The sequence below is a fragment of the Sturnus vulgaris genome, chromosome Z (assembly GCF_052056855.1).
Source record: "Sturnus vulgaris isolate bStuVul1 chromosome Z, bStuVul1.hap1, whole genome shotgun sequence".
Classification (NCBI taxonomy): Eukaryota; Metazoa; Chordata; class Aves; order Passeriformes; family Sturnidae; genus Sturnus; species Sturnus vulgaris.
In genome coordinates, this window is record NC_142283.1 from 35315022 (window position 1) to 35342082 (window position 27061).

Consider the following 27061-nt stretch of genomic DNA (forward strand, 5'->3'; position numbering starts at 1 on the left):
GGCCCCCTTTCCGCGCCCCTCAGCAGCCCCGATGCGGAGCGCCGGGCCTTCCCCCGCGGAGGAGCGCGGCGGGGCAGAGGCGGCTCCGCGGGCAGGGCGGGCGCTCGGCGCGGTGCGGCTCCGCAGCGCAGCCCCAGCCGGGCAGGGCCAGGCCGAGCGGCGGCGCGGCCGGGGCCGCCCCGGGGAGGCCGGGAAGGGCGGCGGGGCGGGGCCGGGCCGGACGGGCAGAGCCGAGGCGAGCCGTGCCTAGCCGCGCCGCGATGGAGGGTGGCGAGACGGTCAGCCTGCTGGGGGAGCGCAGCCTGGGGCCGCTGGCCCGCTTCAAGACGTACCGGCGGCGGTGGTTCCTGCTGGCCGTCGTGTGCCTGCTGAACTGCTCCAACGCCATGGTGAGTGCGGCCGGCTCTCCCGCCCCGGACAGCCGCTCCCGCAGCCGGGCCGGCGGCAGCCGGGACGCTCCTCCGCGGTGGTGGGGAAGGGGCGGCCGCCGGCAGCCCCGGGTGCCCGAGCAGCAGGCGGAGGCGCAGAGCGGGCAGGGCACACAGCCCTGCCCTGCCGCCTCGCCGTGCTGCAGGTCTGCAGAGCAGCTCTGCCTGCTGCTGCTGCTGCTGGAAGACGGGCTGACATGGCTGGCCAGAACCAAAACCACCTCCTGCTTCTTCCTAGAAGCAGCCAGGCAATCCTTAGGGCTCTGCCCCAGTGCCCTGTCTCAGATCCACCCCCTCATCCTTGGAGCGCCGGGACTCGGTTGTACGCGCACAGTTCAGAGAAGCGTCAGCCTGGCTGTGCCTTATGGACGGAATAAGAGGCTTTTACTTTTGAACTTTGTCGTTCTGGTTATGACCTCGGCCTTCACGCTCTCCTTTCTGATCGTGGGGATGCGGGGCATCGAGGGGTGGTGACGGGGGAAGGGCAGGATGGGGCGGGAGAGTGTGTGTGGTCTCCGAGAGCACAGCAGGAAGTACCGCAGCGTCAAGTCAGACTGGGATGAAGCAAAACGTGTCCTGGAGCACAGCAAAAGTTGCTGCCGATTCCACTTCGTAAGCCATAGGGAGACAGAGAAAGTATTCATCGTCTATAAGGATCACATGTTTCTAGCCTAAGAATAGCAGAACAGTGTTGAAACGCCGTGGGAGAGGAATAGGAGTTAACTCTGCCGCATTGCTGTCCTGTGACAGCAAATTTATCTGGTCAGGAAAAGAAGCAAGCTTACTTTCAGGGTCTGTTGCATATACAGAACACTTTAGGAGTAATTCTGCACTAAACAGATGGTTGTATGAACTTCTTTTTGCCTTTACTTCCTTATTCTCAGAAACTTGAAAAAAATGGATGCCAGATCATACCCCACCTGTTGAACAGATTTAAATGAAGTCAGTAGTTACGGAGATAAACCCATAAAGTTTCGTCTTATCAAGGCTTAGTATATGAAAAAGAAGCCCAGATCTTTGCTCATCCAGTCGTTGAGGACATTGTTGATAATTATCAGACTGATGTAGAATTATTCATGTTCTTGAGGATTACCGTGCTGTGAATGCAGGCTGTCTGGCAGACAAGATCAGGCACTGCAACGTGCAAACATTTAAATGTTTTGAAGGAAGATGAGATATTCCATAATGCAAGATACTGGAGTAGAGAAATGGAAAAATAGTCAGAATTTAGCTGTATATGGAAAAAAAAATAAAGAATGGACCTTCTCAATGGAAAATCAGTATATCCTTTAAGAGTATAGAGAAAGGGTACTGCAGAAAAGCCCCACTGCTTGCTTGTAGTTAAACTGGCACAGCAGAAGACCATTACGTGTCAGGAAATAAACCCACACTGCTAGAAGTGAACAGTGACAGCATGGAAACTGTACCAAGCCTTTTCCAGGATGTCTTGTCAGATTTTGACTTTGCTGAAACCTTAAAAGTGAGACTGGAGGGTTTCTTAAACAGATCTTTTCAGTACATCTGCAAGTATTACTGTGTTCTCAGTGTGTTGCTGAAAATTTTGTAGCCCTGGAAGATTAACCTGTTCTGTCTCCTTTGTTACTTGACAATTTCCTGTATTCAGTATTCACAGTATTATTTTTCCATGGTATGAAATTAGGTCAGAACTTTATGACTTCAAGACTGGGTGCCTAATAAATATCCTAGCATATCGGAATCACTGTTTCTAAGCCATTGCAAAGATCTGGAATGGCAACTATGCTGACATATAAAGTTGTAAGCAAACATTTCTGATGCTAAAGTTTCTCCTAAAAGTTCCTGATAAAAATCACATTAAAGTGGACAGAGTGGTTGAAAGTCCATGAAATCAAAGTGGTTGGTTGCCGTTTAAAAGTTCCAGATGAAATTATTAATTTACCAGTGCTCTTGTGTGAAAAATTACCCTGCAAGTTGTGTCAATTCCTGTGCAGATGTTGCATGCAGCACTTTGTTCTATGTATACCTGTGCAGATGTTTCATGCAGCACTTTGTTCTATGTATACCTGTGTCAGGCTCTCTGCAAATGTATATAGTAAGGACACATGACTTTTGAATTCTCTGACTTGGTCTTCATTTGCTGGACCAAGCTTCCAGAATGTTGCCTTGTATTCCTCAGTCTTGTACATATGCATTTGGTTTTCTATTAGTGGTCTTTGGTGCCACTAGCAGTAACAATCAGGAGACAGTACTGAGTGGGGGAGACTTTCAGTGTCAAGAAGACAAGGTAGAAGCAACTTAACTGCAGGACAGCACATTTGGTCATGCAGCAGGGGCAGGCTGAGAAAGGAGTATTTCTTAATCTGGTTTAGAGTGTTATTGAGCAAAGCCAAACCAGACCATGTGGTGATAAAAGGGGCACTCTCCCCTATATCCTCCTGCTCCGCTTCAGTGTATTAAAGCCTTTCATTAACTGTAGCAGAGTGGGATTAACATGATATAGAGGCTTTTACACCAACAATAAATAGCCCCTTACTTGTGCTTTTATTTCTGACCTGAGTTTAAAAGCCTCTGTCTCTCCCTGCTGTACAAAGTGGGTACTACCTTAGCCGGAATTTGTTCTCATTTCCTAAATAGGACTATTCTGGGTATTCCTAGCTGACAATATAGTGTAAGAAACTCCTGCCTTATCTTAAGAAGGCCGTAAGCAGACATCAGCATAATATACTTGCTGCCTGAAGTCGTGGGCAGAGAGGATGTTCTGACCACAGCTAAGCTTTGATGATTTATCCCCAGCTGTCTCTTGCAACACTGCTGCTAGCGGGGGTGACATAAGTCTGCCTGTGGTTTCTCCCTAGATTTGTTTTGCCAAACATACTCTGTGGTTTTGAGTGTGATTTTTTTTCATCTGAATGCTTAATGTTTAAGAGTATTTATGGTGTGCTTGCAGCTGCTGTAGCTCCTTTCTATTTGCATAGAACAAGCTGTGAAGCAAGCACATAGCTCCTTTCTTTTATCCTCCTTCCTGTGAAGCTGAACAGGTGGGAACTTTGTGTTTCACAGGAGGGCCTTTCTCTTGCTTTAGCACTAGGGATATCGAGAAAAAGATAGAAGAATGAAACTGAGTGTTTACTGCCTGGTTCTGTGTTCATCAGCATGACCAAGCAGGGGAGGAGCAGGGCGGAGAGGGTTGGAGCTAGCTCACGCTTGGCCAAGTGGCAAGTGGCTCCTGACTCACCAACTGGAGGACTTACACCACCACTCAGTGTACTTGGGAGAGCAAGGAGAGCTACACAAGTGGAGCCTGGCATGCTCCAGGGCAGGGTGCACACGCTCCTCATCCACACCTGTCTGCTCCAGCAGTGCCCCAGTAGATACGCATGCGCACACAGCAGCTGCTCTTTATTTCTACTACTTCTCCTGAGAGCTGTAGAGACTAAGAGACATCTTGGCAAGGATCTGGCCTTTTCTGAAGATTATGCCGCTGTCTTAACGTCCTAGACTACTGTGTCAGCATCAGTGCCTTCAGCTGAACACAGGGGCTGTTTGCTTCCAAACTTTTAAGTGTGGCCCTTTTAACATTGAAGATCAGGACTCTGATGTAAGGGCTTAGTCATCTAGTCTGAGGGAAGAAAGACAGCATCCATGTCACAGAAAGACCTCTTACATCACCTTATAAGCAGTGTTCAGGTGTATGAAAGAAAGCATGCTGGAGTTGGCAAAATTGCTGTAGGCAAAGCCTGTATGGAGACTGGTGAGCTGTGCTGGTGCCTGTTATGAAGTAGAAGTTCCCCATATCAGGAAAGACAACCCCCTTGGCTCCTTCTTTTAAAAGGTACTGCAGGGGCATTTCTACAGTCTAGTCAGCTATACAGTATGCCAGCAAACGAAAAGTACTCCATATACCAACTTCTGCTAGCTGATACCACCACTGATATGGCAAAGTATCTGATTCCTCTGCCTGATTGCATATGTTTGCCTTTCTACAAATATTTTGCTTTTCACTTTTGGAATCTTGATTTGTTCATGAGGAAAGTAGGCATTGATTAGCAGCTTGTCCTTTTTGAAGAACATGTTTGGCACTGCTTCTGGCACAGCTGTGCCTGGTTATACATGTGATGCATCAATATATCATTGCTGTACTTTGAGCTCCAAAAATCTTGCATCTGTCATGTATGCTGCCTTCTACAGCTCACACCTGTTGCTTACCAAAGTGTAGAGCCTGTATGGAGCCCTTCCTTCAGCCACCACCTTGTTACCATTGCAGACAGAGAACTGGTGTCGTCTCAAAGCCCATCAATAATCTCCTGCAGAAGTCGGAGGAAGGACGAATACTGGGTTCCCTTGGAATAAGTGGAGGGAAACCAGATCCTGCAGGTGAAATAGCTCCTGGAGAGTCTGTGTGGGAGTGGAAACAGTGAAGGCAATAGGGTGGAAGAACTGAACCAGGAGAAAATGGAGTTATAAGAGGAATAAGCACAGGAGGAAAACAAAAGGAGTTGGGCTGATTCTGGGAGGAAGAGAGCAGGGTACATCTGACAATCAGCTAAGGGTTTACAACGATATCAGAAAGGGCAACAGAAAAACTTATAAATGGAGTCAGGATGAGAAAAGCTGTAACCTGTTTTGATTACAAGAATACCCATGCAGGCCTGCAGTTATCATGGATCATGATCATAGAATCACAGAATGGTATGGGTTAGAAGGGACATTAAAGATAACCTAGTTCCACCCCTCTGCCATGAGCAGAGACACCTTCCAGTAGACCAAGCTGCTCGTCCAGCCTGACCTTGAACACCTCCAGACATGGAGAGTCCATAGCCTCTCTGTGCAACCTGTTCCAGTGCCTCACCAACCTTACAGTAAATTTTCTAATATCTAATCTTAATCTACTCTCCCTTATTTTTAAGGCCATTCCCATGGTTCTACCACTATATACCTTGTGAAAAGTCCCTCTCCATCTTTCTTTTCAGCCACCTTTAATGGAGGTTAAGTCTCAGTTAATGGAGAAAGGACCAAACAGTCTCTGGGAGGTGCAGGATTAATATGTCAGCTAGAAGAAGATTAAAGCAGAGGGCAAGAGAGCTGAAAGTGGGACCAGTACCATTCCCAACATCAATATTAGATAGTTTGAGTGTCAGTGCCCTGGCCCTGGTGCTAGTTTGATTGTTAAATAAGGTGTGGAGGGGGCTCTCTTGTAACTGAGGATATGACTCTGGGTGGAAAACACTTATCTTTTTTTTTTCTAGTGATGGGGCATGGCTCCTCAGTCAGCTGTGTGCAGTGAGTTACAGCACTCTAGTGTTAAGCTGGAACAGGCTTATGGATCATCAGGGGCCCTTCTATCCTCTTCCTCAACTGCTGAGCACAAGTTTTTATAGTGAAGAGTGTGTGCTGAGGTATGTCTTCCAGATGAGCCTAGCATGCACTGAAGCTTTTGCTATCTTTAAGCCTAAAAACTACCGTGAGATGAACATGTTTTTAAGGCTTGAGCTCAACAGAGGAGTGTAGGAACTAAAATTCCTGCCTTTGGAAAAGAAACAATGTCTTATTATGTTGGCTGTTCCAACATCCTGCTAGATGAATATCTGAAAGGAAGAAAATATCTATACCAAATGCATAAGGAACAAATACCGTGATCTTAAACATCAGTGAAATTACCAATGATATTGGATTATACTACAGGAGGAGCTGTAATTTGAAAAAAAACTAATGCAAAATCTGTGGGAGAATGCTAGGGAAGTGAGTTTTGACAAGTGTCAGGGTATTAAGCTCACAAACTCATTGTGGTTTTTTGGCTTGCAACGGCAAGAGTCCCTGTGATTTAGTGGCTCTGCATGGGCTTCTGTGTAAATCTCTTGATTAACATGCAATGGCCAAGAAAGTGAACTGTGGCTGACTTCTATCATCATCCTCTCCAACTTGTGCCAAGCTGAAAATTTTGTCAAAGTTCGCCGAAAGGTTTTCATTAATTGTAGTGCTGGCAGGGCTTTGAAGGGTCATAAGCTGTATTAGGTGAGTGAAAACTGCTTGTCAGCATTGCAGCCGGACATTGAGCTGACTTCGTAGAAGTGCACCTGAGCATGGATGAAGCAGTGCAGTGTGTAACAAGGACCACAGTGTAACTGAGTAACAAAGACTCGTCTTGATGCCTTCTGCAGCTCACACTGAGGCTCTGGCTTTGTGTGGTCTCTCATGCAATGGAGCTGCCTGCAGCTTGACCAAACCACTAGGGTGTATTTCCACAAAGTGAAGCTTGTGCAGGTACTGAAAATTGCAAGGACTGAACAAGCCTTCAAGGACAGGGGTGTCTTTCCGGTTATCCTCCCTTTCTCTGTCCCAGAAGTAATAAGTTTCTAGGGTCTGACATCTTATAACCCCAGACGTTCTCTCTCCCCTTGTATCTGTCACTGTGATCTACAGTGGTAAGCTTTGATACAGGCCATTTAATTAAGAGTTAGACTTGATAATCCTTGTGTGGCCTTTCCAACTCAGAATATTCTGTCATTCTGTGATTCTGTGGGTTCGGTATGCCAAAGATGAAGACAATGACCCTTGGGGAGTGATAGAGGGTGGAACCTCTCTCTCTTTCTATTCTGCATCTTTAGAGCTTACAGGACTTTCACCTCACCAAGAGAGAGCTGCATCTTCTTTACCTGTTCTACCTGAGGGGGCTTACCTCAGGTTAGCCTCTGTGTAAGTACCAGCCTTGGCAACGCCAAGTTTCAGAAAAAAATGTTGGGTAAGGGCTCTAGCTTCCATCAGAAGAGCTTATTAACTGCTGTGGGTGGAGTTACCATAACTGGGAAAACCAAAAGCAGAAGATGGCATACTGACTGTGTATATCCCTGTGTGGGCATGATTCCACAATGCTGCCTCTTTGTTGCAGGGGCATGTGGTGACCTCTTTGACTACAGTTTCATCTTGAGCTCCTGTGCTGGTTTCACCTGGGGAAGGACAGACTCAGAAGTTTTTCTCTATGAGAACTTCTTCTGTGAGTTGATGGGACCAATTGAAGGCTGGTTCGGTTATTGACAGCCTGAGAAACCAATTGGAGAAAGTTAGTTCGCTCTGTGAACACACATTTTGAAGGAGGTAACCCGGGAAAAAGCTCTCTTTTATTTCCGGTGGCTGAGCAGGTAACACCGGCCCGGGCTCCCTCCCATGCGGGGCGGGGGGCTCGGGAAGCCGCTTGGGCCCTGTCTGCAAACCAGGGGACCCGATGGCCGGGGGAGGAAAGGCTCATTGATAAGACCTTAGCCCTGCTTCCTCCCCCTCAGGCCCATGGGTTGGGGGTGCCCTGGCTTCTGCTGCTGGCTCGGAGCAGCTTTGGAGGGGCCGAGCCCACCCAGCCCCTGCATGGCCTGGGGGAGGCAGCCGGGCCCTGTCTGGGAGCAGGGGTGGCCATGGGCAGGGTCGGGCCCTGTCTGGGAGCAGGGGTGGCCATGGGCAGGGTCAGGCCCTGTCTGGGAGCAGGGGTGGCCATGGGCAGGGTCGGGCCCTGTCTGGGAGCAGGGGTGGCCATGGGCAGGGCCGGGCCCTGTGTGGGAGCAGGGGTGGCCATGGGCAGTGTGGGGCTGCAGCCCAGCCCCAGAAAGGCTGAGTGACACCTCAGCCGCCCCTCACCCTGCAGGAGCCTGGCCCAGCCCCTGTGACTTCTGTGCAGAACTTTAAGTCTTTAGTGGTTGGCTGAAAATGGCTTTCGTGAAGTTGTAGGGATGGACTGAATCGCGCTGAAAATTCCTATAAACCATGGAGAAAGACATGGGGGGGTTGGAGTGTTCCATTTGATAGATCATTTGACTAAAAGCACCTGTGTTGAGAATCTTTGCCCTGAGGAAAGAAGGGGATCTTGGTTTTCTGAGGATGAAGCATGAACAGAGAGAAAAGAGATGAAGAGAGCTTTTGCTTTGGAACAGTTCATTCTTAAAAGTAAATACTCTATGAGTTTAACATGGCCAATAAGCACAGTTTTGGGAAAGCTGTGAAGATGGGAGGAGCTTCACGACTTTGCAAGTTTTTTCTGGGGCGGATGCAAATTGTAAAAGTGAAACCACAAGAGAACTGGGTTTCTTTTCCCTCCTTGTGGAGAAGTCCCTATGGCCTGACAAGAGGAGACTTCTCTCTCTGAAGTGAACTGAAAAAAGGACTATTTAAGTTGGGAACTGACTGAAGTAGTTTTCTGTATGCTTATTTTGTTGTTATGAAGGTTGGGAGAGGGAAGGAAGGAGTGGTCTGAAGATCGTATTCTGAATTTGCTTTTCTTTCTCTTTGTGTAGTTGATAAAGTTTTTTATACTCTTTTAAGTTTTAGGCCTGCCTTGCTCTTTTGGTCTTGGTTCTGTCTCACAACAGAAAATGAGTATATTTCAATTGGCACATCAAAACTATGTCATTATTTGGTGCATTGGCCGGGAAATTCAAATTAAACCAAGACTTTTTTTTTGGAAATTAAATTAAACCAAGACAGCTCCATTGCCCATATCTGAATTTCTCTGTTAGAGCAACACATGGTAAACAATGAAACGTACTTTTTTTTTTTTTTTTCAGAGCCATAAATAAACCTGCTTCCTCTTTTGAGGGACAAGCTCAGTCTTGGACAAGCTGCAACTTTTCCACCCACCATGTTCTCCCATGGATAAGCTAGGACTGGAGCTCTTGCTCAGCATAGGAGTATGGGGCAACCCCTGTGCTTGGTGTTCTGCAAGAAATGGTTTTACTAGATCTAATGGAATTGTTCTAGTGCTTGATCCCAGATCACCTAGATGCATTCAGTCACTGAACAGAAAATGCTGTGCTCTGGCCTTGTGGCATCACTTTCCAAATGCATGGTTGAGCATGTTGTGAAGAGGAGCAGGACGAGTGAAAATGTACCTGAAGCTGGCTTACTAAATGTATCATCTTTTTAATTACACTGTTTTGTGGTAGAGTGTTTCATCACCACCACCCATAAGTGGAAAGTGTTGAGGAACCCAGAAGTGCAATTGCTGGAAATACACAGCTGGGATTTGTTTAGCTGCAGTTTAGCATACCATAAGCAAACTAATACTCATGCCTTAGTAATGCTTGTAATATTTAAATAGTTACATTAGCATTAAACCTTTAAACTCCCATCCCAGTCTGATGGAAGTCTGAAAAGTGACCTGGATTAACCTCCTTGTTGTCTAAGAGTACAGTTTCCTTCAGCACCTAGCATCTTCATTAACCTGACTGTAGAAGCTGAGTAAACACCAAATCCATCCCCTGCCAGACCTCTGAAGGATGTCACATAGATGTGTCTGAGCCCAGCATGCTGATGTGAGCTTTGAACTGAATATAGGAGATACACCATGGGAGATCCTTTTGGAGGAGAAAGGGCTGATGCTAGGAGTCCTTGCAAGGCTGCTGAGAATATATTTAAAACTTCTCTGTTACTACCATTTACCCATTGCATCCCTGCTAGGCAAAAAGCCTAACTAAAGAATGATTTGGATATGGCTATTGTCACTGCATATGGCAGTGACTCTAGGGAGAAGAAAAGCCCATCTCTCTTTCTGCTCCTGTCTAATGTAGTAGTTTTTATCGTCCCTATCATGTAAGAAAAAAACCCCAGGAATGCTGGAAATAACAAGAAGCAGTTTTTAGGAGCACACCTTCCTCTGAGGTTACACAAGCCTTTTTCAATTACACTTAAACACCACATCTGATACTGGCTGCAGATTGCAGGCTGTGAAGAGGAAGCTTGTGATGACAGAGGGGAGGGAGTACCTGGAAAGCAACTGTGGCTGCAGTTCTTTTGTAAAAAGCTATAACTGAAGTTTTCGTTCACATTTATGCAAACGCTATAACCTTGAGTATCCAGCAGCAGCAAGATCATCTTCTAACAGTGAGGTAGCCTGTAATTGACATTGAATGGTTGTTAGGCCATTTGACAGGTTAGACCAGTCTTTTTTAAAAGCACAAGGACGCATCTTGGCAAAGAATCTACAGAAACACCCTCTAACTTGTAGTACCTGATTTTCTTTCTTGTGGATGTGATCTCAGAACCTGATTTTAGGATCAACCAGTTCTCGTCATTCCTGTAAGAAACCAGAAGCTGACAGGAACCATGATATCAGTGTCTAAAACAAACTAGTTGTTTTCAGAGCTATGTTCAGATACAGCACTGGAAGAAAAATGTAGATGGTTGTTGAAGTACCTCTTCTGTGTCTACCTTTGTGTTATGTGTTCTAATACATTAAGTAATACAATCTCTAGGTAATTTCATAACTGTTGAATGTGTCTAGGAAGGCAGGGAATAATGTATCTTTTGGCTGACACATAGTAAACTTGTTCTTAAAACGCTACATCCACATGTTACTAATGGAACTGAAAATACCAAGTTTCTGAGGATCCTAGCTGCAGAGAGGAGGTGGCAGATTCTATTTTGTTCTTGCTAATACAGAATGAGTCCATCAGGTTTCCATCAGGTAAGTAAGTGCACCAGGGCGAACATGTTCAACATTGGGACAGTAAAACGTACTACTGACTTCTGCTTTTGCCAGCCTCTAGCATCAATACTAGGGGATTGGGGATGAGGCAGTGAAATGTATGGGGTGCTCTGGGCCCAGTAACCACAGACACTGAGGGTTTGAACTTTTATTACCAGCTTTAACATCACAATTTCAAGGAGAGACTAAGACAGTAAGCCTCCTCACAATTCAGTTTGAGGGGATGCTGAATTACTGTTCTGTTGGAGGTGTTCATGCTTACCCATTTTTGGTCTTTGTTTTGCAGCTGTGGCTGACATTTGCTCCTGTGGCTGATAAGACAGCTACTTACTTCCACATTTCCCTGGAGATGGTCAACTGGCTCTCAATGGTGTATCTCCTCATCTCAATCCCATTTGGTCTGGTGGCAACATGGATCCTTGATAGCGTGGGGCTCCGCTGTGCTGTGAGTTGAAGTGTTCTGTTCCCCTGAGGAAGTTTCACCTAGAGGTAGCAGTAGATGCACAAAGCAGTAATGTACATACTTTGAATAGGAGTCTGGCCAAATGCTGCAGAGAATGAACATGTTGAAAGCTCTATTCTAGTTCAGTAACATCACCTCTGTGGCAATGGTGGAAAGAGAGCAGTGGGAAAAGTCAGAATAAAGTTGCATGCTTGCCTTTTCCAGCTTTAGTTTTCATTGTCTTAGCCAACTGACAGGGACAGATACTGAGATGACTCTGTGAAGAGCTTTCTGTAATTGGGTCAGATTTGCTGTGGAAAGTCTTAGCACCAAGATCTTGTTGTCAGGGCCAGTTTAAGGACTACAGGACAGAGTGCAAGCGAGAGACCCCTGTCAGGTCAGAGCTTGCAATCTCTACACAATCCCAGAACTGTATTGTGGAATGCAGCACTGAAACACTGGCATGATAATAATTTGCAGGATCCATAACCTGAATGATTCATTGCCATGATCTTTGGATTGTCACAGCAAAATATGGGTGATGGCGCAAACTTGACAACAAGGGGTAATTAGTGAACTTCAGATTTCTCATCAATGTGGTTCTTCCATGGGGCTGAGACAGCCACCTTGCTCCCTGTCACCCCAAGACACTCCCTAAGGAGGCAGGTAGGATCAGGAACATCTTGCAGTGGCCCAGAGAGGTGGGGATGGTCTGCAGGCAGTGATTACAAACACCCAGTGTCTCTCTCAAAGTGCATTTGAGACCTTGCTTATGCTAATCTATTGTATTGTATTAAGTTCTGCCCTTCAGGCTCCAGCATGAAAAACCGTTTTGTTTCTGTTCACTGCAGGTGGTCCTGAGTGCATGGCTGAACATGGTTGGTAGCATCACCCGCATGTTCAGCGTTCTGAAGTTCCTGAGCTTGGGTTCCCAGAGTTACTGGTACTTGTTTATTGGACAATGCTTCTGTGCATTGGCACAGCCTCTTATCATCTTTTCACCAACAAAGCTGGCAGCTCTATGGTTCCCAGACCACCAGAGAGCAACAGCAAATATGATTGCATCAATGTGTAAGTGATAGCTGCAAAGTAATACTGCTGCATCACAGAACTTGCTAGCAATTTGTTTACTTTTCAGAGGCAGCAGGCAGAGGAAGTCCTTTGTACTACAGACATTTACCCTTGCAAATACAGCTCCACCCAAGAGTCTTGTAGTCATATACAACAAAACAGGTGAACAAAAAGTGGGTATAAGCCACATCCAGGTGCAGTGCTCAGTATAAGCCACCCAGACTCCTAACCTTCTTCTTCAAGACCAGGTTGGCATCTTTGCCTAAATATCACATAGGTTGACAACAGCCCTTAATATTACTAAGTCTTTAGTGGCCTTCGTTTTGCAGTTTCTTGGTAAGGTGTCTTAAATTGCATTGTAGTACCAATGGTTATAGTTGCCAAATTCTGTAACTGGATAGAGGTGAGATAAGGTTGCTGTGGCAATTTTGCCCACAAGTTCATCCAGTCGGAAGACTGAGCACATATCCCTAATTTTTATGTATGCACACACAGATAAAATATACTTGTCTGTCTGCACAAATATGTTCGGGAGGCTAAATGGCAGGACTATCCATGCAGAAAGCACACCTGCCTTACTAAGTGCCTGGAAGCTGGGCAACTGGAGGAGAGGCACCAAATAAGCTTGCTCTAATCACATTCCTCTCTTGGTTCCTTTGGGCACAAAGAGACAGGATACTTCACTTGATAGACCTGTTTTCTCCCTTCATGTGACATTTTACCCAGCAGCCAAAGAAATCTCTTCCTCTTTTCTCCAAGGGCTCGAGAGGTGCTCCGGAAACTGGGCTGGTTCACTGGCTCCAGCTGTGAAGTCTCATAGTACCTGCATGTGTGTGGCAGCCCCATCTGTCCTTCTCTCAAAACAGCCAGCAGCTGCCTTCCCTCCCCATTGTCTTCAAGCTGTAAGGAAGGGTTAGGCATGGGGAAAGAAGAGCACCCCTAAGCAGCTTATCCAATGCTGCTGTCAGACTAGAGCATGGGCACTGTTGTTTAGCAAGAATGAATCTGTGATGTCAGAACGAATAAATTATTTTTGCACTGCTTTTCCTAGCATAGGGTGGATATGATAACTCACCTGATTTTCCAGTGCTGAAACAGACCTTCGCCTCCTCTGCTGGAGAAGGAGCTCTGTTGTCAGTGTGGCACAATACAAGCACTACCAGGGAACTACTGGGCACTCAGTGCTTCACTGCCCTGAAGGACTGCAGCCTGCAAACAAAGTGCTCTTTTCAAGTGAGTGAGCAGCCAAAGAAGCTAAAGAGCATTTTGTTCATGCAGCATCCTCAGTCTTTACAGAACCAAATGAATCTAAGTATAATGAAGAACAAACCTGAAGAGCAAGGAACAGTGGAATCCCAAGACCTGAAGCTGTTCAGTGTCTGGCATGTTGGGATGTCAGAGTGAAGACTGTGGGCTGTGATTTTTGCCTGCTGCAACACCTGCATGTTCCTCTATGGAAGGCTTCCATTAATAATGCCTGGTTACATCAATAATGTCTGCTGTACAATACCAGGATCTCATTTCAAGAAAATTTAAATACTGTCTGGAAGGAGCATCTACTGCAGCTCCAGTCGTTTAATCCAGTGGTTAATTAGCTCATGGCAAATGTCAACATCCCTATGCTCTTTATGCCCCGTGTATTCAGTCTTGTCGCACCTGTCTGCCAGGTAGTTATGCACAGAATCAGCTCTCCTATTCTTTGTCTTGAAAAATGGCTCCCACCCAGCCATTTTACAGCCAAATTTCCCTTTGCTTCTTCCCACTTGTCTCCATTCTTCCTGTTGCTGATGTGAGCTTTTTGTGTCATCTTGCTCCAATTTATCAGAGCCCACTTCCTATGTAATTAATGCTGAGCAGCACTCAGCATTCCAGTACTGTCAGTATCAGTGCTGCCTACAGAAACTGGCTCTACAGCCTCCTGCTGTTAATGCCTATGGGTTGGCTTCCCTGGGCTTTCGTGACAAATATGAACCTTACACTCAGGATCCTGCTGAGCAGCTGAAATTACTATGACTCAGCTGTCATAATGATTAATGACTCAGCTCCTGAGTGTTTGTTCTACCCATCACTTGTAGAGACTTACTCAGAGAGAAGCAGTGCAGGGCCAAGAACTCATTCCCTGTGAAAATCACAAGAAATTCTCCTGTGTCAGAAGTAGAAAGAGCTGTCTGAGTCCACTGAAGTGACCTCTGCTTCATCCACAGGAGTCTTAATTTACTGAGATCTGTTGGTATGCCATTTTCTGCACCTTGAAAAGTTTCAGTGCATCAGTGTCACTGATCACAAAACACACTGCCCCACTGCAGAGTACTGCAACCTATTCCACCAGGACCCCTAGATCACAATGTATAGTTGATTAACTCAGTGACCTCCTTTCTATTCACAGTCTAGGCCATGTAATAGCTCTTCACAGGAAAAGAAGGCAACTGAAACCATGTAATTACTCAGGTGGTCCCAGTCCTTTCAAGTTTAGCTCAGTGCTCACTTATACCTTCCCAACTCTCATCTACACTTTCTGGAACTGCTTCAGCATGTTGACAGTTCATGGAAACAGCTGACTAGTTCACAGGCAGTCCCCTACAATGCCCAGTTGCATTTTACCCCAACAGAGAAGTAATCCATCTCCCTGGAAACTGCTGTTTACTTGTTTCCATGTATTTAAAAACAGGTAATATTTCACCAGCATTATAACCTAGTACTTTCCCAAGTACTACAGAGTAGAAATGCTACAGTTGTGTGCTATAGGATTATTAATGATGTTTCAACATCAGGGGTGGAAGGCACTTCTTGGGATCATCTTGTCCAACCCCCTGCTTAACCAGGGTTGTCTAGATCAGGTTGCCCAGGTTTCTGTTGAGTCAGGTTTTTATTATCTCCATAGATGGAGTTGTTCCAGCTTATCTGAGCATCTTGTTTCAGTGCTGGACAGCTATCACAGTAAAGAAGTTTATATTCAGGTAGAGTTTCCTGTGTTACACTTTGTACACCGAGTCTGGTTCCATGTTTATAATTGCTGATCAATGTTCTTTTCTCCAGGCTAACCAGTCCCAGCTGTCCCAACCTCCTTAGGTATGAGATGTTCCAGAGCTTTAATCATGTCTTTGGCCCTTCACTGGACTTGCTCCACTAACTTGGTACCTTGTATTGAGGTGCCCACTGGGAACCTGAGAACTGCTCACAATTCTCCAGGTGTGGGCTTGCTGGTGCTGAGTAGAGCATAAAGACCAGCTCTCACTCCTAATGCTGAGCCCAGGATTGTGGTGGCTTGATTGATTTCTTTATCAGAAGGCTGTGTTGTTGGCTCATGGTCAAGTTAGTGTCCACCAGGACCCCCTACCCATTCCTCCTCCTCTGGTCCTTCTCTGCAGAGCTGCTTTCCAGTTGGTGAGTTTCAAGGGGTACTGGTGGATGAGTTATTATTCTTCCCCAGATGCAGCATATTTTATTTCTTTTAGTCAAACTTCACAAGGTTCCCCTCTTCCTATTTCTCCAGTCTGTTGCAGTGCCTCTGAGTGGCAGCATGGCCATCTCTTCTGCAAGTCACTCCTCCCAGTGTCACATCGTCTGCAAACTAGCTGTGGGTGCACTCTCTCCTATCATCCAGGTAAACTGTATGGCCCTAGTATCAACCCTGGAGTGCATGGCAGGCCTCCAGGTGGTTTTCATGTCAGTGATGACAATCCTCTGGGCCCAGCCATTCAGCTGGATTTCAGTTCATCTCACTGTTCACTTGTCTAGACAGTACTTCATCAGCTTGTCTGCAAGGTTGTTATGGAGACAGTGTCAACTGCTCTTTCCTCATCCATCCAGCAGTCATTTCACTGTATAAAAACTACCAGGTTAGTTAAGCATTTCTCCTTTTCACCTTGTCATCCTTCATGTGCCTGGAAATGGTGGCAAGGATTGATTGTTACATGACCTTCCCAGGAACAAAGTAAGACTGAAAGGCCTGAAGTTCCCTGGATTCTCCTTCTTGTTCTTCTTGAAGGTGGGAGTGACATTTGCTCTCTTTCAGTCCTCAGGAGCCCCTTGGAATTGCTGTGGCCTTTTAAAAGTAATCAAAAATGGCCTTGCAATGGAAACAGTCCATGGCTTCAGCACTGATGTGTCCTATCAGTCCCATGAATTTGTGTGTGTCTGGCTTATTTAATGTTCTCCAACCTAGTCTTTCTCCATTGAGGGTAAAACTTCATTGCTTCAAACTTCACCTCTGGTCTCAGAGCTGAAAGTCAGTTTTACCCATCACGGAAGAGGTGAAGAAGGCATTGAATACCTTGATGTTTTCTGAGTGCCTTATCACCATGTCTCCTGCCCCATGCAGCAACGGGCCCAAGGGTGCCTTTCTCATTGCCCTTCACCAGACTCACCAGGCTGGCTTTGCCTTTCTTAACCTCATCCCTGCACACTAGCAGAAAAGCAGCTTTACTTTTATGACTATTTGCAGAACATTGCCTTAACATTAAAAAATTGTTGCCTGCAATTTTGGATGTTCCCAAGTTGAGTTCTAGGAGTGCTGCTGCTGCTGCTTCACACACTGCTCAGCTCCAGATCCATAATAATGCAACTGCCTCCTGTACGAAATCTGCAAGATTCTCTGCTGCCATGTAATTTTTGTAGTTGGTAGCAGAGATCAACTTGTATATCTGCGTGGCCTTTGCAAAGGAAGTAGAAAGGCTTGAAAAGCCTCAGGAATGACCTAGTGTCACTTTAAAGTGCTGTTCATGGCCTTTTGCAGAGAGCAGTAATGGCATCCTGGTGACCCTCATAAAGAGCACTGCCAGTAGCTTGACAGAGGTCACCTGTCCACATCTGAAGAGCTGTGTCGGGTTGTAGATTCCTATATATAAGAAGGATAAGGACATAGGTTGTTGATTCCTGTATATAAGAAAGATATGGACATATTAGTGTAAGTGCAGTTAAGAAGCCACTAAGACAATTAAGGAAAAGGAGCACCTGTCGTGGCAGCAGAGGCTAAGAGTACTGTGGCTGTTCTCGTTTGAACAGGAGAATCTTCTACACAATGTATACAGCCTGTAGAGGAATATGGAAGGAAAAACACCTCTATAACTACTGCTATGTTACACCACGAGACATTACATGGATTTACCCATTTAAATTTTATCCCTTCAGCTTGACCTTTACTAAGACAGCCTTGTGAGGGTGAGGACATCATAGTCCATAGCTGAAAAACAGTTTATAGGAGTTAAGAGTTGAAGAGAGATGGTTTTATAAAATGAATTTCACAGGAGCGAGACAACAGATGTAACAGAAGTAAGACCATGCAGTCAGCATCTCCAAATGTTCCCCTCCCGCTTCTCCCTATATATGCCTTGTTTAGTCCTTGTTCATTACAGCACTGTGCACTGCAGCTGTGCCACTGGCAGGGAATGGAGGTGGATATGTGATTCTAACTGCCTGCATGAAAAAAATGTTTCTCTTGTATTTCCTTCCAGCCAATCCCTTGGGCATTCTTATAGCAAACTTGTTGTCACCTGCACTAGTTCCTGAAGGAAAGCACATTCCATTGATGGTAAATGAAAACTGCTTTAATCAGTCAGCTGGGCTGATTTGGGTCCAGCTTATTTATTTGTTTGGAGGTAGTAGAGCTGGAAAGACTGGTAACTTGTCTTGTTCTTCTGTTGTGTAGCTGGGTATTTATGCTGTCCCAGCAGTAACAGCCTGTGCTCTAGCAACTCTGGGGATTCATGAGAAGGTTCCGCCAACACCTCCATCAGCCAGTGCCACTGACTCCAACTCACAGCCATTCTTCACAGGGCTCAAAATGGTAAGTGTTACCGCATAGGGACTGCCATGCTGGAGTGAGGGATGTAGCCCTGCAAGACAGGGATATGCTGAACAATCTGCTTACAAAGCAGACTCTGAAGGCCACTCCCCCAAACCTGACATGGAAAGCCCCTTGAAGCAGATCAGGATCCCTTCCTTCCTTAGGGAGTGGAAGCTGCTCACAGCAAAGCTGCAGGAGATGCTATCTGACCATTCAGGTGTGGGCTGGCAGCCGTTCAGATAGCTCAAACTGGCAGACTTGGGCTTATCCAAGAGGAGCACACAACCTGAGTCTTCTGAACAGATGCAGTAGGATAGCATATGGCAAAGTAAAGGAGGAATTTGAGCACTGAAGAGTTCTTTCCTCCCTACACGGTCCCCATTGTAACTTGTCCTCTGGCTGAACTGACAGGACAAAGCCACACTTTTGTCAATGATCATGGCGTTACCTTGTCAGCGTTTTCCACTGAGGAGTCAGAGCTGCTGATCCTCAAGTCTGCTGTCACAGCCAGGCCTTTTTCCTCCTCCACTTATTTACATTAGCTTCTTTTTTTTTAGCTCCTGAGAAACAAACCATACATAATCCTGGCAGTGTGTTTTGGAGGAGGAATTGGGATGTTCACCTGCTTTTCAGCTCTGCTAGAACAGATCCTTTGTGAAAAGGGGTATTCAAATGTAAGTCTTCTTCCTTTTCTCCCCATTGTCCACATTGTCTATGATACAATCAATTTGATTTTTCCTCATAAAGGACTCAGAGCAAAATTAAGACAATTGAATATGCCGCAGTCTCATATCTCATTTGCTTATGTTATCTGATATAGATTAAGCAGTAGATTAATCCAGAACACAATCAAACTCTTAGTATAATAGATGACCTGCATTTTCATCATTTTCATTACTGCCTGTGGCCAGGCTCCCATTTGCAAATGACAAATTTTTTAAGAAAAAAGAATGTTGTGATTTTTCTACGCCACTCCAGAGCACTCTCTGCAGCCCTCTCTCAGCTACTCCAGAGTAGAATGGGGCCCAGGCAGGCCCTAGAGGGAAGCTGAAGACCAGCTGATGCAAGCTCCATTTTCTCTTTGCACACTTTTACATGAAGACAGGGCAGCAGAAGAGGTCAGTGGTACTGTGACAGCTGTTTCTTGACATCCTTCTCATGACACCAGCAAGTGCTGCTTTTATAGTTCAGCACAGTATGTGCATAACTGGTTCCTGCTACTCTCTCCCTCCTGTTTATTAGGAGGCCCCCCGAGTTCAGGTGTTTCCTCTCAGCAAGCTGCACTTCAGTCCTGGTGCTTGTATTGCCATGGAGGTCCTCTTAAAAAACTTCTCCGGCTGTTACGTATGCACATTTACATGTCTGGTCTCTGTCCACCCCCTCTTCAGCTCCCAGCTCTGATATCTGGCTCAAGGCTCCATAGCCAGGTCACATTTTGCATGTTCCATTGGCTTTTAGTGGAAACCTCTTAAACTTTACAGGCTTGCTTTCTGTGCATCATGATTTTGTCTCTGTGTGACTGGCTTGTCCTGGCCCTTTAGCCTAGAGAAGCTATTCCATATACCCTTTCTTTCCAGTGCCCCTGAGGGTCCCGAAAATGTTTTTCCAAATTTTTTAAAAGCTTCTCTGCTTTCAGGATTGCTGTCTGCGTTTGAATTCTTATGGAGCTGAAGAAGTGCTACAAGCAAAGGGCAATCACTGCAGGCAACAGAGCATGTACCCTACCCTAGCCATTGCTCACTGCCTCTCTATTTAGACTTGGACACAGCCAGTGTCTCCTCTAACATACTTAGGGTATACCAGTGCAGGTCCCTTGTAAGAAAAGGGCCAGGAGGATAATTACAGACACAGCAGGTCCCAAGGCAGTTGGGCCTGCTGCTGCCAGTGTGGACAAAGCACCTGACTGTCCCTGGAAGAGCCCAGTGGGTCCAGGCTGGAATACTTATTGCCAGGGAATTGTTATGCTCTGCATCCAGCCTCCCTTGACAGGTGTACAGAGACTTGTCATCCTTTTCAAGTGCTGTCACCCTGCTGTCCCCACACAATTGTAGAAGCATCTGTCATTTGCTACTCAGAGCCCTGTGAAGGCCTCAGCTACTGCAGTGGGCAAGGAAACTTTTCCTACCTCAGTAAGTGAACCACTGGTAGCTGGCAGATGGGTCAGTGACATTAAAACCTCTTTCCTAACTGCTCTAGTTTCTCATAACTTGTTCTTCTGCCCTCCAGGATTTTGCTGGCCTGAATGGTGCACTGTTCACAGTCTGTGGCTTGTTGGGTGCTTTCCTGCTGGGAATGTATGTTGACCGGACAAGGAAGTTCATAGAGTCCACAAAGATTAGTTTCTGTCTGAGTGCACTTGCCAGCATCATGTTCGCAGTGGTGAGTTCCTTACATTGTGTCATTCCCATGGGTTTATTTCTGTTGCCGTCTGATAAATCATCAACTCAAACCAAGGTCGTTTGATGTCATAGTGTTTATTAAGCCCTGTGTTATGCTTTGGGATTATCTCTTTGGGCTAGAAATGTTTTAAAGAAAAACCTTTTACTGAGGATTTGACAGTCAATGTGGAGCCTGAGTCAGACTGATTTAGGATATAGATAAATAGGCATAATTTGACTTTCCTACACTGGATCACCATGTTTGCTTACTGACTCCTGAGACCATTCTTTTTTAAAAAACAAAAACAAACAAACAAGCAAACAGCAAAAACAAACCAAAACAAACAAAAAAAAAAAAAAAGAAAAAAAAAAGAGAAAGGGAATTGCTAAGTACTTATTTCACAAAAATGCACAAAAATGTCATGTTTTCCCAACATCTGCCTTTAACAGTGGTGAGTGTCAGGGTTGTAACATTAGTGGAAAGAACCTAGTTATATTCTAGTTCTGAAATACTTCCTTGAGGGGGACAAGAGAGGCAGGAGAATACTTGAATTCAACCAGGAGAGGAATGCATAACCTGGAGGCTTTACATCCACGGGGCCAGGGTAAAAATACTGCACTCAAGCACAGCCATTGCCAGTGGGAGCCATCACACAGGAGGAATTTGATCATGACACACAGCACTGCAGAAGACCCAGAATAGGTCTAGCAGTCTTATGCTATGCATTTCTCTTGTGTGACAAAAAATCCAGACTTTCTCTAGAGGGTGATCACATCTTCCCTGGGGCCAAGGACCCCAGAGATGGTAGCTCCATTTGGAAGAGATAGACAAATGCGATGCTTTTTGTCAATGTAGGACAAGGTGCCTAAAGCACACCTTGCATTTTCCCCTTTCATATTCTGGCATTTGTTTTGAGGATGATCTGAATACAAGTCAGCTTGCCTGGACTCAAGTAAAACACTGAGTAGGCAAGAGACTGTGTCCTGGCCCCTTAGCCTAGAGAACAACAAGCAAACCTATTCCTCCTTCCCTTCCCTCCTCACTTTCATCCCATACAGATGAACTGTTAGCTCAAAGTAGTAGAAGAAAAATCTCTCATTCAAATCCATTTGATCCCTTTGCACTTTGAACTCAGATTCCAGACACAGAGTTTTCCTTGACTTAACCAGTTTAGCTGGGCCAGGTTTGCTGCCATGCCAGGACAGACACCTTGTGTTCCTCTGTGGTAATTTATTACATGGTCAAGGGAGGACCACAGCATAGTACTTCATCTTTAGTAGCATTGGCTGGACAAGGTCATGCTCTTTCCTCCATAGTTAGGGACAAGGTTGTTCTAGGCATTAAACTAATCTCCAGGTTTTGTAAATATTTCAGGTGGGTTTTTTTGTTTGCTTTTTTGTTTGGGTCTTTTGATGTTAAAATCCCAGTGTTACAAACACGTATCTGACTGATTTTCCTTATCACTGAGCTGCAGCAACCCAGAATTCTCACAAGTAACCTAATGCAAACATAATTTCCAAAATGTTACTTTGCTTTGAGACAAAGGTGTGTGTTTCACTTTACCCTAGAGAGATGTTAAACATCCTCCTGGTAAGCTACTGACCAGTCAAGATACTGCAGTGCAACCACACCAGTGCTTTTCTGATAATTCTGCTGATCCTCTCCTTACTTCAATTCAACAGATAGCTCTCCATTTTGTAGCTTTTTGTTGACTCTAGAGGGTTGAAAGTAAAATTGATTTCAGAAAAAGGTAGGGACTATACTGGTGAGTCACTCCCTGAGACTTCCTGCAGGTTAAAGGTTCAGAGACTTTCTGCACAACAGTGCTGACATTGAGACTTTGGTATTTTTTTTTTGCCTGCAGATTTCTCGGTTCAGACATCAGGCCATCATGTTGGCCATCACAAGTTCACTCTTTGGTTTCTTTGGTTTTGCCATCTACCCCATTGCCATGGAGCTAGCTGTGGAGTGCTCCTACCCCGTAGGAGAGGGCACATCTACAGGCCTGATTTTTGTGGCAAGGTAAGCAGGCAAATTAAATCCAATTGGCAGATGAGCTTGGGTTCCAACACTCACACACACAGAGTGCAGATAGAGAAGAGAATAGACATCAGTGCTTGCTGTCCTGCTGAATGTCTTTCTGGTGTCTGTGCACGTGCCCCTGGCAAGGGGAGTTGGCTGGCTGAGCCATAGAGTTGAAGAGCTAAATGTTTTAAAAGAGGGAGGACTATGTGGAAGGGGTGCAAGAAAAGCAAGAAGGAAGATGAAGGTCTCCCTTAGTTGGCACAAATCACGATTTAACCATGCCCAGCACCACCTGCCTTTGAAGAAGATAGGGGCTGCATGCTTAGAGAGGCACGTATTCCCACAACAGTACAGGGACAAGTCAGTTCCCTGTGCTCTGTTGAGGGAGATGTGCTCATTAGTGACACTGACAGTGACAGTGACTGTCCTTCCAATTACCAATTTAGCTGCCTCTGGCTGGCTCTGAACTTCAGCAGAAATGACTTGCTGGAGCTCTAAGCAGTGACACCAGTGATCTGATGCCATGTGTTTGTGCCAGCTGGAGGTGCAGCAGCAAGAAACATCAGTGAGGGGCATCAGACATTGCCTTTGAAGGCTTTTGTCTCTCACTGGTTGTGGACTTAGTGACTGCTGCCAGCCAGCTGTGAATGAAGAGAAGGCTGAAGCCATAGCCTTTTTTGCATCCTCAGTCCTGCAGTGAGAAGTGTTTCCAAGTCGCTGCCCAGTGAATATGCCTCGGCTTCTTGACAGGTGTAGTTCAACACCTGCTCGCTTTCAGAGGGAGTATATAGTGATCCTGCCACACTGACCCTATGTATGGAGTTGACCTGGACACCCTGTCGGCCAGAACTAGTTAACCAAATGCCTGGGCCAGAAGAATCCAGCAGTAGCTTTCTCTGCTGGAAATATCATGCTTCAGAAAGAGGCATCATTCTCTTCCAGATGGGAAGGTGGCCTTGTCTGCAGCACTGGTACCTCAGGCAGGTAACCTAACTGCATGTTATGTAGTAACATAACTTCTCCCCGCAGCCAGATTGAGGGTGTGATTTTAATGATTCTTCTACAAGCTCTCACTGTCCATGTTTCTGAGGATCCATTCTCCACCTGTGCCCTTGACCAGGATGGAGCTCTGGACTGGACAAGTAAGTATGTCCTTGGGAAATGATGCCGGACACTCGGTTGCACCCCATGTACTCCCCACTCTCCTCCAGGTCTCAGTGTGAGGAACCCTGCAAGTCTGATTCCTATTGCAGCGTATCTTCTAACCCCCTCTTTGAACCTGATGGTGCACTTTTCTGTTCCTGCTAAACTGATTCTTGCAAGATTTGACATGGAAAGAACTCTTAAAGTACCATGAATGCCACTGCTGCCTCTGGGTCAGAATTTTTCTTGCAGTCACTCTGCAGAGACTTAAGTTTGATAAAGCTAGAAAGCAGCTATTCTGACGGGAAGACACTGTCCATGTAGCATAACCAGGACTGGTTTTCATATTGGAGGCCAAGGTTACAAATGCTTTGACTGAAAGCTACATCCCTTTCTTCTGCACACACAGCTGCCTGTGTTTTTAACATACTGGTCCAGCTTTGTTGTGACTTATTCCAGATTTCCCTTCCTTTCCTAGCTGGCCAGAAGATACAGCAACTGAGATGAGCAGGATCACATAAGTGTTTTCAGTGCAGGCTGAACCCTAGTCTTGATGTCTCAACTGGTTCATGTTTATGTAATACTGACATCTGGGGACACTGTAAGCAAAGGCTGACCATCACCTATTAAATATATCCTGCTTGGCTGAGCAGAAACTCTCCAAAATGAGGTCTACTAGCTGTAAGGGATCAAGGCTTCATAATAGCTGCCCCCGAAAAGCAATTTGACTGCTTCATCTCTGAAAGCCTGCAATTTGACATTTAATCAGATCACAGCTGGACCTTGGGATTAGATACCCATTCCTATTCCTTTTGTGGTCTGATACATACAAGAAAAACCTGTGGAGAAAGGGATGAATGTGTTCATTTGGAACACTGGTGAAATTAGAACTACTTCCAGGCTTCGTTGCATAGTCTTCTAAATACACTTTTTCGTTCTCTTCAGAAAAGATTCTTTAAACACAAATTTGTTTTTAATAAAACTTTATGTTTAGTGACTTTTTCTGCACATTGCTCTCAGATGATATAACAAGAAGCACTACCTGTGAGGACCTGTTCCCTTGTGGAGCTCAAGTGATTTGATTCAATTTTTTTTGTAATGTTTTTCACCAACCCCAAAGACACAAATGTGTACACTTACAGAGAAACACAGACTCCTACAAATACAATGTGTGCACTGGTGTTGAGACCGCCAACCTGGGGGTCATGCAGGACACAGTGTTCTGGAAGCCTTCCACATTTTTACCTAAATGCTCTTCCTATGCCTTTGTTAGGTAAAGCAAGATTTGTCTGTTACCAAACTGGTAATGCTCTGCACCTGTCCTCGGGGGTATCAATTGGGAGGTGGTCAGACAGAATGTGCTGTTTTGGGGAACTGACCTATATATTTCCGCACCCATGGAGACTTGTGGATTCGCTGCCTAAAAGTGTATCTCTCTCACAGCTCCAGTACTGGTGCTGGCTGGCCTCTGCAGTGGTATGGCTTGCTTCTACGTCATCTTCTTCCACACTGACTACAAGCGGCTCCATGCTGAGACAATCAGTGCTGATTTGGCTAAGGCAGAAGATGCAGCAACAGCACATGTTCCTGAATCCTAAACAGGCCAGAAAGGGGATGCCAAGGGTCAAGGACTCAGACTAGTGGGCCAATCCTGAGCTGCTACACTGGGATATCTGTGTCATATTGCACAATAAGCAAGGACTAGAGCAAATAGCACCTTTGCTATGCATCTCTCAGTCTTCTGTTTATTTGGGGATCTGGGCTATTAAGAATGGCTGTTCTGCCGGAAAGGTCAAAGTGGCAGTGAACAATTAGGCACACAACTAGAACTTTTAGCTGACTTGATTCAAACTAAAGAAATGTCACAGTGGAGAGTAGGACCATATTTCAGCCATTTTCAAATTTTCATGTACATGGATCAAGGGTGAAGATTTCAGAGAGATGGAAGCTGTGCCTACCACAAACCCAGTGGAAAACTTCTATTTAAGGACTGTGGTACAGCATAACCAGGCTTCCACTCATGTTGGAGCTAATTGTGCCTTTTAGCTAAAGGGAAGTAGAAGCTAGAGCATCCTTTCATTCCAGTGGGGATATGTAAGTATGTGATCTGTAAATACAAATCTGTTACAATGAGTCACTTTGTCTTCTACAAGAAAAGAAAAGCCTTGCCTGTAGTGCTGCCTATAAAAGAAAATATCAGTAAGGAGCAAAAGTTAAATACAGCAGCATTTCTCACCCCTCTGATTCCTTACTAAATGCTGAGACATTAAGGATTAGCTTGTTTTACTTGGGATTCTGTTTCTTCACCTCACTTGCAATTTCAGTGGTTTAAGTTTTCCACAAGAAGATGAACCTGCTGTGATGCTCTCCTATACAGCATCACTCTTTGGGCAGTGACACTGTAGTGCCTGGCATGGTGGAAGCTGGCAAAAGAACTGACAAAGGTGACACTTTAGTGCAGGGACTTGTCATAAGTTTCTGCAGGTGACAGGGTCTTTGGGGAGGAGACCAAGTAAGAAAAGACGTCAACAAACACCTTCCACCATCTATCTCTGCAACTGACATCTGTTCTTTAATGTTAGATGAGATGGGAAGTGACACAAAAGATCCCATTTGGAGTTCAGTTACACTGACAATTACAATGGATATGATTGTATTTTTCATTTTACAGTACTTCCACAGCAGTGTAATGTCCTGCTTTGGAGTTTAGGTCTAGGTGTACTACGTAAGAAATTCTTACTTTATAACACTTACATGGTAAAAAAAAAAAAAAATTAGATTGTTGGGATTTTGTGATTCTTCATGTTCTTCATATAGGTTTCAAGGGAATCTGAGTACTTGCTGATAAAGGGACCTTGATGCAAACTGAACCTGTAACTAGCTTTATCTAGTCCAGCTAGAAGATGATCCCAATGCCAAGAACACATTGTGCCTGAGGAACTCTTCAAAGGAGCTCTCTCAGTGCCTGAATTCTCTTCCCCATTAGCAACTGGAAGGCTCTCCCTTTGTAAAACACCTGTTTGCATCCTTCTAAGAGGCCTGCTCATTCCTACAGCTCCGGCCTATCACTAGTAAACACTGATGTTTGTCAAAAGGAGCAGGAAAGAAGACTGAAACCAAAGTGAAACAAGATTGTTTAAACCTGTCAGAGGATTGAGATTAGCTGTCTTTCGCAAAACTAGCTGCAGCCCTGGAACTAACACAGCAAACAGATTAATGCCAAATTTACCTGCCACTTCTGAACTTCACTGTACTGGGAAGCAAGAAGCACTTGATACTTTATAATTTTATAAATTTACAGATGTTTATGTTTTTTAATAAAGGGTGTTTTAACAAAAGATTAA

At 45.3% G+C, this 27061-nt stretch overlaps 1 protein-coding gene across 6 annotated transcripts; it reads left to right on the forward strand.

Moving 5' to 3' along the window:
- On the forward strand, nucleotides 1-27061 carry SLC49A3 (solute carrier family 49 member 3). 6 transcript variants are annotated; one of them, XM_088156692.1, is made up of 12 exons: nucleotides 213-389; nucleotides 7294-7398; nucleotides 11159-11317; nucleotides 12166-12385; nucleotides 15879-15989; nucleotides 17839-17915; nucleotides 18033-18170; nucleotides 18728-18844; nucleotides 20397-20549; nucleotides 22414-22571; nucleotides 23604-23716; nucleotides 25161-27061. In XM_088156692.1, the coding sequence occupies exons 2-12, from the start codon at nucleotides 7384-7386 to the stop codon at nucleotides 25313-25315; spliced, it is 1416 nt and encodes a 471-aa protein (XP_088012818.1). In that variant the 5' UTR covers nucleotides 213-389; nucleotides 7294-7383; the 3' UTR covers nucleotides 25316-27061. The 6 variants fall into 6 exon arrangements, with proteins under 6 accessions (XP_088012817.1, XP_088012821.1, XP_088012818.1 ...); XM_088156694.1 differs by lacking the exon at nucleotides 15879-15989; XM_088156690.1 differs by lacking the exon at nucleotides 7294-7398 and having other exon boundaries at nucleotides 220-389.